At 39.0% G+C, this 18,836-nt stretch overlaps 1 protein-coding gene across 1 annotated transcript in view; it reads left to right on the forward strand.

Moving 5' to 3' along the window:
• Nucleotides 1–569: 569 nt before the first annotated feature.
• DES (desmin) overlaps nt 570–18,836 on the forward strand; it is a 164,978-nt gene continuing 146,711 nt past the window's right edge. The window contains exon 1 of the mRNA XM_044075870.1: nt 570–1,167. Coding sequence (XP_043931805.1) covers nt 638–1,167 — 530 coding nt within the window. The 5' untranslated portion in view covers nt 570–637. The remainder of the gene's footprint in view (nt 1,168–18,836) is intronic.

An 18,836-nucleotide genomic window follows, 5' to 3' on the forward strand; every position in this document is an offset into this window, starting at 1 on the left:
TGTGTGTGTGTGTGTCTGTTCACATATGGGTGTGTTATGTGTTTACAGCTTTGAGAAGTTGGTGTTTTAGTTTCCTTATGTTTCCTTATTAATTCATTTAAAAACAGAGACATACATATACAGCTGTATGTTTTATTTTATTTTTTTATTTATTTATAATGTTAGGTGACCAATGAAATGGTCTGACTGATCCATACTAGCTTCATTTCAGGGAAGCCTGGAGAATAACATTTATCATACATTGTAAGAGTTTAAATGTCATGAGATACAGAGTGAAAATACATCAAAACATAGTAGATTGAATTACAATTAATTAAGACAAATATACATAACAGACAAGTATATATGTTTTAATATATAACAAACTGAGAGATTTGCTTATTTAATTTTAGAAATGCAGCAAGAGAAAAAGAAATAACCAACATGCATGAGAGAGCTGCTAATGTCCGCTAACTGTGGCAGGGACCAGTGAAGTTGAGTAACAGCCTGTGAGGGGGATGGAAGGATGGAATGTGTGAGTGTGACATCATTATGGCTTCTGTACAAATAAAAGCAGACTGCAATTCCAGTTCTGCCTCAGTCTGTTAGAGTAGCAACTCTCAAAAAGTACAGCTCCTATTAGAAGCCACTTAGCAAAATGAGTCACTCATTCTCCACACAAAGAACATCTTCCTACAAGAGGGTCTTTGGAGATGGCTCCCCTAAGTTACCTCGGACTTCTTTCGGCAGTAGGAAAGGTGGAAGCAGCACTGTCTCCTCCAGGGTTTACCAAGTCTCCAGAGCTTCTGCATTGCCTAGTTATTCCAGCTTCAGGGCCACCCGGATTCCTGCTTCAAAATCTGCATTAGAAAGTATGGACTTTAGCTTGGCTGATGCCATGAACCAAGAATTCATTCAGACTCGGACAAATGAAAAGGTAGAACTTCAGGAGCTGAATGACAGGTTTGCCAACTACATTGAGAAGGTGAGGTTCCTTGAACAGCAGAATGCTCTCTTAGTTGCAGAAGTAGACCGTCTGAAGGCAAAGGAGCCCACCAGAATTGGTGAGCTTTATGAACAACAAATGCGAGACTTAAGAAGGGAAGTAGAAACTGTAACAAACCAGAGAGCAAGAGTAGAGGTAGAAAGGGACAATCTATGTGATGATCTCCAGAAACTCAAACAAAGGTAAGCCATATCTTCAAAAACTATATTGGTATACACATAACTATTTTGTTTGTTCAGTATGGTATATACACACACACACACACACACACACACACACACACACACACACACACACACACACACACACGCACACACACACACACACACACACACACACACACACACACACACACATACACACACACACACAAACTGTGATGGAAAGCTAAGATATCTCTTAATGGATGACTAGACCTTGCCTGTAGTTCACAAGACTCAAACAATATTTGGTATGCAATACATTGGTGGATCTATGCATATAAGGTGATATTTCAGCTAAATCAGTTTCAGAGGAATGTAGCTACCGAGATGAAAATGTACTCTCCAGATTATCACCACTGGAATTCTTATCTTCCACATGGGAGACCATACACTTAAAGTTTATTCTCACAAACTTTAGATGACGGGAGAGTAGGAAGACCAAAAGGAGGAGACAGAGTGTGTGTGTGTGTGTGTGTGTGTGTGTGTGTGTGTGTGTGTGTGTGTGTGTGTGTGTGTGTGTGTTTCTGCATGCGTATGTATGTATGTTTTAGAGTTACATAGTAGATGAATCCCAGAAAAAATATGTTTTATTTTGGCTGCTCACATATGAGTACATTATTTTTATAATTATTAAACAATTCATGGTGCATAAAATAAAATGGTGTCCTTTGAAAAGCTCTTTAGTAATCCCTGAAAACAAAGGTTTCTCTATGCGTTCACATAAATATGTTTTAAAAGATAAACAGTCACATGACAACAATGCAGGGATTATAGGTGTCTGTCATACTGGCATAAACTGATAATTTAATAAATTAATGTTTGCATTCAGAATACTATACAATATTTGTAACAGAGATTCACTTAACTTTTATATAATATTGCTATGAGTACATATTACACATTTAAATAAGGGTAAGAGCATTTTAAATGATAAGTTTTAGAGCTGTATTTTATATTGGTTCTGTTTCAGTCATTTGGTCTAGCACACACGTCTAGAAAATAAACTGAGACATATTAACCCTGAGATACTGTTATGTGGCTAATGTTTAACTACTACCCCTATATTTAACAAAATATTTATCCAAAAACACACGGACAGCAATATTTTAGAGTTTAGTGTCATCAGTCTCTTCCTCTGTGTGTGTCCTGGAACAAAATTTAACCAGTCTAGCATTTATATTGTCACTTGTTAAAATATGCTTATATGCAAGCAGATCTTATGTGCTTTACAAACAATAAACTGTTTTTCTTCTGTGGGCTAATGTGGATCTTATCAGGATGATCAGCTTTCAAATGATGCAGTAATCTAAGACAGCTGGAAGTGATTTTTAAGATCTATGTTATTTTGGCTTTTTCTAGTTTCTTTCAGATAATATTGTAGGGTTAGCATTACACTTTCTGTAGCTCCAACAGCAAACAACAGTTATATCAAACTGTCTTACCAAAAGCTGAGCCATGGAATCTACATACATATAAGAAATGTCTTCCTTTCTTATGCTCCAGTATGTTTTCATTCTCACTACTGCTGGAGACCTTACAGATTTTTCTAACATCTTCACTCCTTTGTTGCTTTTACATCCAGTTTAGGTCCACCATCAGCATATTTAAAGCTCATCACTGCACTTGTCCCCATCCTTTCCTTAAAGGTTCACGTACAGGTACCATCATATTCATTTATCAAACTGAAACCTTTTAAAATGAGGAAGAAATTAACTCAAGTCCCACCACGATTCAATGAGTGCATTTTGTTGGAGAAGTCAGCAGTTTATTCTACTCAGATAACCTATTTGATGTAATGATATGTAGATTACAGTAGACTGAGTACCTGTGTTTGGACAGCCACATGCCTTAAACTATCCTAGAGTATTATACCAGATATATAAAAGAGAGCATAATTAAATGACAGTGCTGTTGAAAGGTCTTCATTAAGGAATTCTAAATTAAAAATTCCTTGGATGTCCAAATCATCATTTATTAGAAACCAAATTAATTGTATATCATTTTCATTCACTTACATTCTCCACATAGATAATAAACAACAGACAGAGCTTAACTTTAATAGCAAAATAGCATATGACTTGGAAATGTTTATGTAGCAATGCAAAGAGACTGCATGCAAAAACTCATAGGCTTCCATTTGTCTTGGCAAACACATTTACTGGAAACTCATTGAACAAGAACAAGAACTGTTTACTTCAAGGTGCAAGTTCTTGCAAGGTTTTTGTTTAAAAGCCATTTAGTATTATAAATCCAAACCTTTTCTCTGAAGTCAGCAGAGTACTTATCTTCACACCAAGATCCTACCATACTCACTCACCAAATTCTGACCCTGGGTTTGAAAATGTTTATTCTTTAATTAAAGAAACAGTGGCACAGTAAAAACCTTCTAAAAAAATTACTGAAAAGCTTTCTATAAAGAACATTTGCTAAGTAGTCTTATTTTCAACAGTTTAATATGCAGCTTAAACGTACAAGTTATGCAGTGTGTTAATGCTCTTAACAAGTATAACAAGGACCTGACATACTGTATATTTTACATTGATAATGGTTCTGAATTTGGATAAATCATTAAACTGTTATTGGAATACAAAACTCTTAAAATGTGACAATGGCCATTTCATATGGAAATATGTGAAGCAGCAATCATAACTAATAGTATTAACGATAAACCATGTTTACATATATGTATTTGTGTTTCTGTATATATTTGCAAATGTGCACAGATGTGAATGTGTGTGTGTGTGTGTGTGTGGGGGGGGGGTATTGACTATAACCATCTTTTGCTTAATGCCAATGTGTAGTATTGAGGTTTTGGTTTTGAGTTTATCTCATTGCCAGTAAACAACAAATTTTAATCTTATTTCTGTTTCTTGACAAGATCCATCTGGGAGCTCTATTTTTCATTACTAGAAGTACATTTTTTATATATGTAGAGGCCTACAAGTTACACAATAGGACTTGCATGTACAGCCATTAAATGTCATGCTGGCATATTTTTTCATTTGCATAATTGTAACTTTCTCTGTCTTTAAGTACCTACTCAGATTGCACAATTTGTCCAAGACTGGTGTTTTGGCACCCGTCCATCTTAAATATAGTGAAAACGACTCTCCTACACAATCCTTGAGGGGAAATTCCTCTCTCATCAGTATCACAAAGAAAAAAACATGAATGGCCTAATTCTGAATGCTATTTTTTTGTGCCGACAATGATTCACTTGTTTTAGGAGATTTCACCCATCTCTGAGTTGATGTAGCTGTGGAGATGGCATATATACGTTTGGGGGTACAGGGAGGCTTGCCACCCTGCAAAAAACAAGTAAAATGATTTTTGCCCTTTTCAGTTTTGGGCAGTATTTATTTATTTATTTATTTATTTTATTTATTTATTTTTTGGTGTATTTTGGTCACATTGACTTTCGTGAAGTCAACGTTTCATAGTAGAACATAGTGAAGTTCAGTGTTAAGTACAGATTCCTAGGTTCCAGGCCTAAAACAACCATTGATGTTATTCTTACTTAGTATAAAATTGTCAATATCCAGGGTCTCCTAATACTGCTTCACTGGATAACCTTACATTTTAGCAAGATGGTGGCATAGGTAAACTTTCATTTACGCAAAAATCACAGGATTGCATACAAAAGAAATGACTTCATAATTAGTGTAGAAATATGGTTGCCTCCAACCACTCTTCCATTTCTAAACACACACACACATACACACACACACACACACACACACACACACACACACACACACACACACACACACACACACACACACACACAAAAAATACATTATTGAAATGACCTTCCAGAAGATAAAGGCTCCAAACACAACATGTCCTCTAATCCTGTCTAGCATATCAAGAAACATTTTTGAACCAATGCAAACATGTGGCAGTAAATACACAACACTGGTGACAAAAGATCATGAAGGGACATTTGGTCAAATGACTCATTTATGCATGGATAAGGTTCTTCTACCCACATGTGGAAACTTCCAGTGCACCATACTGCTTATTATAATTAGTCTTAAGGTTACTATTACCCAGCAAAATCAAGTATTTCCCCCCTCAAATCACTGTTCTTCAGTTTCTCTGATTCAAGCAGTTTTGTTTCATTAAAAAATGGATATGCTATAGTCAAAAATGTTTTCTGATACTATGCTGCTTTAATACTCTGTGAAACATGTGATTTTCAATCCATATGCATTCACGTAAAATATTTGTGTGTTATTTTTGCTGAACTATACTGGCAGCTTTAGAAGAGCAGAAGAGCTCATTCTTGGTGTCCAAGTATTTCTGTAACTGAGTTTAATAAAAAATATTTTTCTGTTGATTCATAAAAGTGTAAATGATTTGAAGATTAGTGTTTTGTGTGGGAGAAGGGAGGCAGTGCATAACTAAGCAAGTACATTATTGCATTTTGTAATACAGAGTATAAAATTATAGCACACATTACCTCAGCACCTTGCCTTTTTAGTTCTTAAGTTATGAATTTGTGATGTCTAAGTGTTGTAGATAACTGTTAAATAGTAACAATTTAGCCCCATTCTCTAATTAACTATGCTGCTTCTGAGTAATTGTTAAATAGCAATATGGCTGAATTCCCTAGGCTTATTCATGTTAGAGTTAAGTAAATAGTAGTTTTCTTCCCAGATATGAAATGCAAATCTATCACATGGGATAATGCAAGAGATAAAATATAAACTCTTAAAAGTTAATACATTTTAAGTCACACTTACAAATTATTTCGCTGACTGTATAAAATGTTAACATTTAAGCCATCCATTCTTCCAGCAGGGAGGTATTATAAACGTAGTATTGAACATCCTTCAATCACAGTAAGAGTTTTAATTATCACCAGCAAAAGTCAACATCTTAGGCTGACTCTGAATTGATAACTGTCACAGAATCACTGGCTTCTGTTTGTCCCCATATAATGAGCTCATGGAGCATGCTCTCTGCATGCTTGACTTCAGTAAATCTAACCTTAGGAAACCTAAAAAAGATTTACGAATCTTTATTTTGGTTTGAATAACAAAATTATGTAAAGGTTCCACGCTGGCCTTGTTGGTAGAGAAACTGAAAAAAGTATTTTTGATGGCTTCGTTTATTGCTTACAATTGAAGCAAATTGAGGAGTTAGAAAATTATTTGCATCTACGTTAACGTTAGCTTTATTACCAGAACAAAGAAAATTAAAATCAGTAGTATAATCAGTAATATAATTGTCATTTATTCATAAGTCTGAGTAATATTAGAAAGCAATAGATATTCTGCTGATATAAGGGGTTTAATATCTGTATTTGTATAGCACCATGCAACATCTGTGGTAAGATAGGAGAAGTTTATATACTCTATCATGTTAAAAACAAACGACTGCCAGCAGTGGTAAAGAATAAAACAAACAGCATCTCTAAAACCTGATACTGAATCCCCTCTCCGCCTTCAAATTATAATGAGGTATCCTTCACATCTGTGGTTTATAATACAGGCATCTTTCGTTTACTTTAGCTTTTCTGGGAAAGATACGGATTTGTCTTTAGAGATTCTAGAAGATAACTCACTCAAGAAAAGTTTAATATCTACTGCTGTGGTCCTGTCAGTCTCTTAGGTAAAGTTTCCATCATTAAGATATTTATTTTATACACTGTTGCCTGGGTTAGTTCCACTAGGGCACTGGCCTCTTTTGGGGTCAGTCCTAAGGTGGCATTGTACTGATGCTGCACCACTGAGCTGATAAGGCAATGCTGTCTCCTGGAATAACAAAGTAGGCATAATACTAAAAAAAGAAAGCAATAAACTGACTGAGGGAAATTTGCTAATTATGAAGCTTCCCATGTCCCTTCTTAAGTAATTTACCATACACAGTGTAAAATGAAAAATTAGATCAACACCAAGAAAAAAAAATTGCACATTCTGCAATTATGTATATACAAATTAAAGTTTATATTTAAGAAGAAATAGCCTAAAAGTAAACGAGACATTGATGAATATTTCAGCTCATATAGCAACCAAGTTAATCTTAAACATATTGTGGATGAAATGATAAGCAAATGGAGTGAACTAAAGATGGAAATACTTCAACTGATTTATTTAAATAGCTTTGCTCAAACTTTCATCCCTAAAAACACATTGAGAGTTCCTCAACGTTTGTTATGTGCTTTTTAGGACAAAAACACTTAGTTCATTAGATTTCTGTATTTTGTAATGAATAAATATTTGGTGCAGTTTTAACTGAACTTGGTCTAAGTGTGGACTGTTGGATAGTTTCATCGACTTGAAATTTGTACTATATAGCATGAAGGTTTAACATCAGCATGCCAGCCTTTTCAACATCATACGAGAAAAAAGACAAGTGATGAAACTCATGAAAATTCAGTAATAATAAAAGACTGCATATTATAAAAATGTCAGTTCCAGTTATGCGTTTTGAATTATGTGTGTGCAAAGTATGTATTTCCCAAAGCTTAAAAACAAAAGTTACTTGGATTTTTTTTAGATGACCTGTGCTGAATAGACAGGAAAGCTGCCTAGGATCACAACATTCAGAAAAGGGTCTACACAAATATAACTATTAGCAAGAATATACTCCTGCAGGTGTGGTACATTAAGACGACTGTAAGCAAAAGCTTCTCCACACTGTCAAAGGCTCTATAATGTTTATTTGCCAACATATTTAGAGATCCTTACAGCTTAAAAACTTTCAACTGAAACATTAGCACACATCTTCAAGCAAATCTTGCCACTGCGTAACAGCTATAAATAATGTTACTCTAGCATAACTGCACCTTGACTTAGATTTCTTTTTCTTGCACCTGTATAACTAATAGTTGACATCAATAATTTTTTTTCTAGAAATAGTGTTTGTTTTTCACGGAATAAAATGCAATGGATTTTCGCTCAGGTCACAACTGAAAAATGATCAAAAGGATTTATTAACAATATCTGAGTAACTGGTAAACAAAATAATAAGTAAATAAAATACCAACTAAGACATGAGAAGGATAATAAGTATGCATAAACTGCTTAAGAATCTGTCAAAAATTTAAATTGTAAGACAAGTTCAAATCAGGAAACAGGAATGGTAGCATTAGAATTTAAAACTATGGCAGAAAATAAGTACACATATGGAAATGTATACATTCAGAAGCTGAGCATAATACCACATTATGTATTTTACAGAAAAAAAATGTTTAATGTATGGGATGTCACATGGTTATTGCACAAGCCCAGAGATTCCTAAACTTTGTTAATACCGGCATCCTTGATCAGTGGGTCCATTTTCCTACCAGGGGTACAAACATCCTTGACCTTGTACCCACAAATATGGGGGGGGGGGGCAATGTTCCTCACCCAATGTAATATTTTTGCTCATCAGATCTGACCATAAGACAGTATTACTTGAAATAAAAATTAAATCCGGGAGCCAACAAAACTAAAAAGCTTTAGGAACTATTCCAAGCCTAACCTCTCTCTCTACTAAGCAATGCCTTGACTAAATTCCAAGCACCCCCACACCCAGTAATCACCATAGAATACACTGATCTATTTACCAAATATCTGTACAGTCATATTAACAGCTGTATAAAGTGAGATGTGCCCACTCGTATTAAGAATAAGACAAACTCAAAAGACAAGGCACCCTCGTGGAATCACAATATCAATTGGTTATACAACAAAAGCAATAAAATCTTGGCCAAACGCAGGAGGAATAAAGCCATACATACTAAAACCCCCTGATCAAACAGGCAGCTAAGAATGTTAATTAATACTTCAAAGGCTACATTTGAAGAAAAATAGTTTCTCAGGCAAAGGACAACCACAAAACTTTCTACAGCTATGTCCATATCCTCAAAGGAAATACACAACAATGCACAGAACTTATTGTAAATGGCATCACCCACAATGAACCGGAGGCCAATGGCAACCTTTTGGCTGACAGGTTCAGCTCAAATCCCCCCCCCCCCACTCTCCCAACATTCCAAAGTATATACCACATAACACAATCTCGCCAATCATTACTAAAGAACAGTCATTAATGTACTTTCCAAAGCCAAAACACTGCACTGATGGGCCTCGATAACATCCGGTGATATTTATAAATAGCATGAAACATGACCTCTCTGGTCCACTTGAATCACTTTTCAACCGAAGCCTTCAGTCAGGTTTTGTGCCCATGGAATGGAATATGGCTACAGTCATTCCCCTGCACAAATGAAGTCCAACTACTGATCCGGGTAACTACAGGCCAAGAAGTCTTACCAGTCTCATATGTAAGACCATGAAAAGAATCATCGTGAACATGATAAATGAGGACATATGTAATCTGCAAATGCTGGACCCATCACAATTCAGCTTTGTTAAGGAAGGTCATGCCTAGTAAATCTGGTGAACTTTTCTGAGAGGGTCACCAAAGCATTGGATGAAGGTAAGACTGTGCACACAGGTTACCTCGACCCGGCCAAGGCTTTTGATACAATACTCCATGCTTTATAGACAAGCTCACTAATTTAGGTCTCAACCCTTTTATCAACTACTGGATAGCCAACTGGCTCACTGATAAGACCCAGGAGGTCAAATTAGGTGAGACCACCTCAGGCCAGTCACTAGTGGAGTCCCCCGGGGGCTCGGTACTGGGCCCACTTCTTTTTGGCATCTATTTCCCTAAAATGGAAGCAAATGCTGAAGGTTTACAGCTAAGTTTTCAGATGATTGCAAGCTGTGGGTTATCATCAACTCCCCTGCAGACACTAGCATTCTTCAAGAAGGTCTATCTCTAAATAATAAATGGTGCCAAAGCCACAGTCTTAAAAATCAATGCTAAGAAATGCATAACTGTACCCTTTGGGAAATCAACCATCCTGGCTAATTACCATGTTGATAATTCACCCCTAAGAGTTGACCCACTGGTCAGCGATCTAGGAATGCACATAGACAGTAGCCTTACCTTCGGCCACCACGTGGCCACAGTGGTCAGGAAATCCTTTTATGTTGCGCAACTTATAAGTAAGGGCATGGTATCTCGTTCCAAAGAGGTCATTATCCCACTGTACTCCACCCTTTTCAGACCAGTCATGGAATACAATGCTCCCTTTGGTGTGTACCTGACCAGGGATATGCAGCAACTAGAGCGACCTCAAAGGTTCCTTACAAAAAGAATACAAGGCATAGCAAACTTGCCTTAAGCAGATTGCCTTTAAGCCCTTTCCTTCTACACAGTTTCCTATAGATTGCTGAGGGGTGATCTATGCATGGCTTACAAGGCATCCACAAACCCCACACTTATGAATCTCCAACATATTCGTAAGTCAAACAGTAGCAAAAATACAAGGTCTAAGGACCTGAATTTTGTCTGTGAAGATGAGTTCATCTATTACCCAGTTTAATCACAACTGAGACAAGTGGATGGTGAATAGGAAATTTACACTAGGCCTGGCACCCATGTTGCTTGTGGACAGAGGTAGCTTCTAAATACCTGGCCCTCAATGTCCTATTTGGATGCAGGACACCATTATTCTTTTGGTTAGGCATAAGTTCATAGGTAGGTACAAGGCTATCGGCCCAAGGGCATAAGTAAAACTAGCCAACAAGGTTCCCTGGTTTACGCCACCCAAGAAAGTTATTTTCCTGTGCCCCTGTCGAGCAGAGCCACAGAAGTGATCCCCTGGGTGTATTTCCTATTTCCCATCCATTCATCAAGATTTGTCTTGAAGAGTGCTAATGAGGACCTTTGCTTGACATAGATGAGTAGCTAGTTCCATAGTATGGGAAGTCTCTGGGACAGGAATCTATCCCTCCAGCATGTCCTGCTTATTGTGGTGACAAGGATTAGGTCCCTGGAGTGTGTAACTCAGAGGGATTGGAATTTCTTTAGGTGTAGCATGTCCAACAGCTACGGGTTTGACATAGCTTTATATGTTAGCAGAGATCACCTCAGAGTAGGCGATATGCTACGGAGTAAAGCTGGAGTTTTTTGAGATGGTCAGTGTAGGGCATCTGTTTGAAGCCAGTAATCCTCTTTGTGAGGTACATCTGTGGCCTTTCCAGCTGCTGCAGATGTCTTGAGAGGTACATTCCAAAAGGGGTGTTGTACTCTATAATAGGTCTAATGAGTGTTGAGTAGAGGGGAACAATGACCTCTTTTTTCCTTGATGAGAGCCCTTTTGTGATGAGGTGTGCCACGTAGAAGGATTTCCTGACTACTGTGGTGATGTGATTATCAAATGAGAGACTATTGTCCACCTGGGTCCCAAGGTCTCTTATCACACATTTGGCGGTAAGTAGACTGCCACCTATGTGGTAGTTCATGGGTACAGAGTTTTTACCAAAGGGGATGACAATGCACTTTTTGGCATTGTGCTTGAAGCCATGGCTCTGACACCAGACATCTGTCTCAGTGAGGCCCTTCTGTAGGATGTCCACATCATTTGGGGACTCGACTATGGCTCCTATCATCTGCAAACTTCATTAGTAGAGGCCTTCTGTTTTAGCCTGTACTTCAGAGAAGTAGATACCAAACAGGAGAGGTCCCAGGACTGAACCCTGTGGTACTCCACTTGTCACTGGTTTGAAGTCAGATTTGGAGTCTGCAAGTTTTACAGTGTGGGTTCTGTCAGTGAGCCATTTGGCAACCCATCTTGTGACATAGGGATTTATTCCTAGTTTACTGAGTTTAGCTATAATTCCAGAATGGGGGATGGTGTTGAAAGCCTTGACAAGGCCAAGATAGGCTGTGTGAACCACCTTACCCTCGTCTACGGCTTTGGTGACTGCCTCAAAGAAGTCGATCAGGTTCAAGAAGCATGATCTGCCTTTCAGAAACCTGAACTGGGTGGGGTCCAGAGTTTGGAGGTTACCAATGTCTTTGTTTATGAGTTCCATGATGATACGTTCCATGGCCTTGCAGACCAGGCTCGTCAGGCTAATAGGGCAATAGTTCCTGGGATCAGTGGTGGCTCCCCCTTTGTGGAGTGGGATAACTGTTGCTGTGTACCATTCAGTCGGCACAAAGCCTGACGTGAGGCTATGACTGAGCATGTAGGTGGGGAGCCAGTTCATTCTGAAGTTCATGCAAAACGCAGCCTGGGATGTCAGGTCCCATGGATGCTGTGTTTTTGGCTTTAGAGGGTGCAGCTTTTATCTGCATAGTTATGATTACAGGGACTTTGCATTCTTCCTGTATAGATATGGGCCCTTTAGGGGGTGGGGGGGGGGGGGTAAAGTTAGCACTGAACCTATCTGTCAGGATGTTGGCAATATCAGTTGATTCTGTAATTTTTGTGCCATTGTGCTGTAACTCAGAGCAGATCTGGGTGTTGCCATTGAAATTCTTGACATAGCTATAGAATGCTTTGTGGTTGTCCTTAGAATCAGTGGCGATTTTGTTTTCGTAGCTAGCTTTGTAGGATCTTATAAGGGATCTCAGCTTCTTACTGAGGCTGACCAGGGCACTCCTCCACTCATGGGATTTTACTCTCTTTTGCAACAGTTTCTTCCTTCTGTTCTAGAGTGTACTTATGGCAGGGGACCACCAGATTGACTTCCTTTTTTTGGAGGACAGCGTCTTGGTTCTGTTTGGAATAGCATGATCTATGCACTTGTGTAAATGCTTATAGAGTGCATTTGTGTAGGATTCAGCAGTCGTAACGGTATTGTCCATCTGCATGGGTGTCATGAAGTTCGCCACTTCTGTCTTAAGAAGCATGAAGTTGGCTTTGGAGAAATTTTTTACCAAGGTTTCCTTAATGGGGGGTGGGGTGGGATGTGGATATCTAGGGTGATTAGCTTATGGTCGGATCTGACCAATGAGGAGTTGACTTCAGGTGTGGAACACCGGTCACTCATGTTGGTAATGACTAGGTCTAGGATATTGTTGCCCCTGGTGGGGGTGTAGATAAGTTGATCCAGGGTAATGGAATTTATGAATTCCAGAAAGTGTTGAGTGAAGGAGTTGGTACATGAGTAGTTTTTCCAGTTAATGGTGGGGTAGTTGAAATTGCCCATTATTAGTGTGTTTGGCTGAACCCTAATATTTTCCAGTATATCAAGAAAAGAAGGGTAGGAATCCTGGGACATGGTGGGGGATCTGTAGCAAGCTACAGTTTGGATTGCAGTTTTGCCCAGAGTTAGTTGCACTTGGATAACCTGAGATGCATTATGCTGAGCAACTAGCCTGGAGGTGTGGATATCCTTAATGAATATAGACACACCTCCACCTTTGGTGTTCCAGTCCAGGTTAGATGGCCAAAATGTGCAGTATGAGTTATAGCCTGGTAATGTAGGGGTGCTCTCTGGAGGCTTGAACCAAGTCTCAGTCACTGCACAGATATCAATGTTCTCTGTTTTAAGAAGTGCCTCGAGTGCGTGCATTTTAAGATTTACACTTCTAGCATTGAGTAGCATTACCCTCAGTTTTTGCTTGTCTGTTCTTGTTACGGTGGTGAATTTGTCATTTGAACCTTGCCTAAAAAAGGCACTGTAGGGGCGGCAAGAGCCTTAGCCAGTATCTGGAGTCCCAGGGGCAACAGGTCAGGCCATCTCTGGCAAAGCATCGTGGTCTGTCGACCATGTCGTCCCAGGCAGACAGATACTGGATCCTCTTAGAATGACACCAGATGTTTAGCCAATTGTTGAAGTCAATCATTTTGTCCTACTACTGTGGTATCATTCTGGGTGATGGCAGGATGCTACTCAGGCAATCTACTGGTATTGGTTAACTACACCCAAAATGCATATGCACAGTTTGCTGCCAAAAAAAGAAATAAAGAAGGGTCATACCTGCTTGGGCTACAAGATCGGAGAGCTCTTCTATTTCTCTTGTCATGTAATCCAGGGAGGTATCTCTCTGGTCATTCACACCAACATGGACAATGACAGAGTCATATTTGTACTTGTTCTGGAGTGACCTGAGTGCGTGGGTTATGTGGCAGATCCTGGCACCCGACAGGCAGCTGATAGTAACTTTCTCCTTGTTTAGCCTGGTGAGTGGAACATCAGTGGTGTAGGTTTAGTGGAACTATGTGATGAGTGTGGTGTAGTGCAAGTGTTTACATTGTCCTCTTGACTGTCAAGTTCAATCTTGGTTGGAGAGAGCTTTACCTCCAGTTTGGCTAGATAAGTGCATCTCTCACAGGTTGTAGTGTTGGGCGGTAGGAGGAGAGGGTTGTCTGTGTACATGAGGCAATTGCTAAATTGCCCCAAGATGCCCAGATTCATCATATAGACAGGAGAGAACACTGGGAGCTGACCCTTGGACATGCCTGAATAAAAACTATTTTCCTCTAAACAAGTGAGGAAAGTGAGTACAAGAACTTAGAAAGACCCCTTGGGTCATTAGCCTAGTAACAGTCTATGAATCTATAAAGCTATGTTTATAGTGTAAATAATAAGGGAAAACTCAAAGGCAAGTGTTTAAAAGAAATCAATAAACCCAAGATTAATGTACTACCACAGGTGAAATAGTGGAACAGTTTTATGTGGAGTGATAATTATTTTGGAAAATCCTAACTGGCACAAAAAATGCAGCAATATTTTTAATATTTTTGGGGTAAAAATCTCTTATTAAAATTTGATTTGGGGTAGCAACACAAAAAACAAAAATATGAAAAGAATTTTAAGTTCAGTGGTGTATGAAATATGTCTTATGAATACTGAGGTCTATCTATTTAGCCATCCAAAAAAGTAGAAATAATGTAACTTGATATTATTAAGCAATCAAATTGTCACAGGTAAATAAGATTATACAAATGCTTTGTAGAAAATATGCTGATTCGTTCTTTATTTCTTTTTTTGGCAGCAAACTGTGCATATGCATTTTGGGTGTAGTTAAAATATACCAACTACAGCCAGGTGACATGAGTTTGATTAATGTCTCTGGTGCTTGGGGTGACAGTTAGTGGGAATGGGCATGTCTATCCTGAGAGACAGGCAGAGAGAGAAAACATGCTGGGGGTGTCTCTTGTGGAGCTTTGTCAGGGGGTCATATCACAGTGATAACACCATGGCTAGGGGTGGAAACAGAGAGCAGGTATGGCCTCTCTATGGTCTGAGGAAGGGCATACACCTGAGGCTAATCCCCACTGCCCATCTAGCTTGGCAATGATATCAAAAAACAGGGGAGAGTCTTAGGGTTAGTGAAAAAAATCTGGTACCCCCAGAACCCCAGAATTATGGCACCACTCCCTAATGCTCAACTCTTACCTCCAGGTAATAAGTGTAAGTAAATACTCAAGAAATTGAATCCTCAGATCTGAAGGAATGAATAGGTATGTAGTGCAGTGGCTTAAGGGTCACAGGGATACCATTCAAAAAGAGAAAAAAGTTAACAAAGTTGCAGGTAATGTGGAATGTAGCACCCCCTTCCTCAATACACTGCAGTACTAATTAATCTTGGAATTTTAATCAAACATAGATTGCAGGAATAAACTATGCAATATTTAGATCCTCAAGCATTATATATAAATGTACTTTCTGATGAGCTGCTGGCAATTCATAAAAGAATCTTAAGTTTGCAAATAGGCCATTTGTAGGGGGTTACCAGCCCTAATCCTGCAGCCATAGCTCACTTTCTGACTACATCCCATTTGCTGGTACTGATTAGATATTACACTGGAGTTTTGCTAATAGATGCCAGCAGGAACCTTGTTGTTTAGGAATGACCCTGCAATCTTTTTGATACTTTCTGTATACATGTGAGATAGTCAACTCACTTTCACAGCTGGTGTGTCATTTAAAAATATGATCTGATTATTAGGTATTATGAAGCAAATGTACAACTGGTACTCACTTTGCACCTTGCTCAGGAAAACATTAATTTCTCTTCCACATGCTCAATGTATGAGTAGTGCCCTTATTTCAGTGCTGTTGATGTTCTATGCTTTTATTTGTTTATTTGTTTATTTATTAATTATTTTATTTGCTTTTCTTTACCAAGAAAGTCCAGCTGAGTATATTGCCCATTTTCACTGAAGGTCTAAGAGAAAAGTCCCAAGAAATAAAAGATGTGCAATATTACAAAGTGAAGTACTGAAGAAGTCTTACAGAAAGATATAAGATAAAAGTGGTTAAATGGATTTTTATTTTAGTTTTAACTATTAAAGTAATTATTTCCTATGTCTTGGGACTTGATCTACTGGTAAGGATACATTTTTAGTTTATCTCTTTAAAGCCAGTGTGGGCAATGTGTGGTAGTTTGGTGTTTCAATATTACAAAGTTTAAACAAGCTCTACAGAAAGATATACAGAAAATAATGGAATTCATTAAAATGGAAATACCATAAAAGTTATAAATTATAGTAAATTCTAAGAAGTGAGATTGGTGCAGATTACAGTATATCACTGCAGCAGAAAATTATCAATATGGATGTAACAGTGTCACTAAGCAGTAGAGCGAGAGTATAAAAGACTTAGGAGTTAAAGTAATATGATATGCATCTATCCACATGTTGATATGTAAGCTAAGAGAACAATAAAGCATATATTTCTCATGAGGTAGCAACATCCTTGACCTGGTCATTACTAACATGGGCGACGGTTGCTGTACACCAATAGTCAACTCCTCTCTGGTTAGATTCAATCACCAGCTAATCACCTTGGAAATCCACATCCGTCCAACCCCCCCAACAAAGGTAACCACCATGAAAAACTTCACCAAAGCTAACTTTGGGCTCCTAAAAACAGAGGTGGCTAACTTCACGGCACCCATGCAAATGGAGAATAGTTGCATGACTGCCAAATCATACACCAATGTACTGTACGAACACGTACACAAATGCATGGCTCTCGCCATACCCAATAGAACTAAGGCACTCTCCTCAAAAAAAAAAGGAAGCCAATCTGGTGGTCCCCTGCCATAAAAAAATTCTACAACAGAAGGAGGAAACTGATATGGAATAAGGTGAAGTCCCAAGACTGGAAAAATTTCCTTATCAGCCTCAACAAAAGGTTGAGATCCCTCATCAAATTCTCTAAAGCTAGCTATGAAAACAGAATTGCAGCAGATAGTGAAGACAACCACAAGGCCTTCTATAGTTATGTAAAGAATCTCCACGGCAATACCCAGATTTGCTCTGAGCTACTGCACAATGGTACCTCCAATACCGAGCCAACAGATATTGCAAATATACTGGCGGACAGATTCAATGCTAACTTTACCCCCTCCCCAAAGGACCAATCACAATACCAGTAGATTGCCAGGCACCCAGTATTACTGCTGCACAGGTTAAAACAGCACTGTCCAAGGCCAAGAATACAGCTTCTATAGGACCTGACAGTATCCCTGGCTGTGTTCTACATGAACTACAGAGTGAATTGGCACCTCATCTGTGTGCCCTGTTCAATCACAGCCTCACCTCAGGCTTTGTCCCTACCGAATGGCGCACTGCTACAGTTATCCCTCTCCACAAAGGAGGAGCGACTACAGACCCCGGGAACTATCGCCCCATTAGCCTGACGAGTCTGATATGCAAAGCTATGGAATGCATCATCATGGACCTAATAAACAAGGATATAGGGAATCTCCAAACTCTGGATCCTACACAGTTTGGTTTTGTGAAGGGTAGATCATGTCTGCTCAACTTGGTCGACTTCTTTGAGTCAGTCACCAGAGCTGTGGATGAAGGTAAGGTGGTTCATATAGCCTACCTTGATCTGGCCAAGGCCTTTGATACCATTCCCCACTCAGGAATTATAGAAAAACTTACTAAGCTAGGCATCAACCTCTGTATCACTAGGTGGGTTGCAAACTGGCTCACAGATAGAACCCACAGTGTGAAAGTAGCTGTCTCCAAGTCAGACTGTCGACCAGTCACGAGTGGAGTCCCACAGGGTTCGGTTCTGGGTCCTCTCCTGTTTGGTATCTACTTCTCTGAAGTCCTGGCCAACATGAAGGGACTCTGGCTGACAAAGTTCACAGATGATTGCAAGTTGGGAGCTATTATTAACTTCCCAAGTGATGTTGACATCCTGCAAAAAGGCCTCAATGAGACCAACGACTGGTGTCAGAACCATGGCCTTAAACTCAATGCCAAAAAATGTGTCTTCATCCCCTTTGGGAAAAACCCGGTTCCCTTGAATTACCACATTGATGGTAGTCCACTGAACACAGAAGGCATTATAAGAAATATGGGAACACAGGTTGACAGCAACCTCTCTTTTGACCACCACATTGCCACTGTGGTCAGAAAGTCCTTCTATGTGGCACATCTCATTACTAAGGGTTTTGCATCCAGGAAGAAAGAGGTCATTGTCTCCCTCTACTCTTCCCTCATTAGGCCAATCATTGAGTACAATGCCCCATTTGGCATGTACCTCACTAGACACTTGCAACAACTGGAGAGGCCACAAAAGTACCTCACAAAGAGGATCCTAGGGCTTAAACACTTGTCCTATTTGGACAGACTCAAAAAACTCCAACTATTCTCTGTCTCATATTGCCTACTTAGAGGCGATCTCTGTTTGACTTACAAAGCCATGTCTGACCCAGCTCTGCTAGAAATGCTACTTCTAAAGAAATCCCAATCCCTCCGCACCACACATTCCAGAGACCTCAACCTCATTACCACAATCAACAGAACATGCTGGAGGGACAGATTCATAACCCAGAGACTGCCCATACTATGGAATAGACTTCCCATACATGTCAAG

Source organism: Protopterus annectens, chromosome 6.part1, assembly GCF_019279795.1.
Source record: "Protopterus annectens isolate FY-2018-M chromosome 6.part1, PAN1.0, whole genome shotgun sequence".
Classification (NCBI taxonomy): domain Eukaryota; kingdom Metazoa; phylum Chordata; order Ceratodontiformes; family Protopteridae; genus Protopterus; species Protopterus annectens.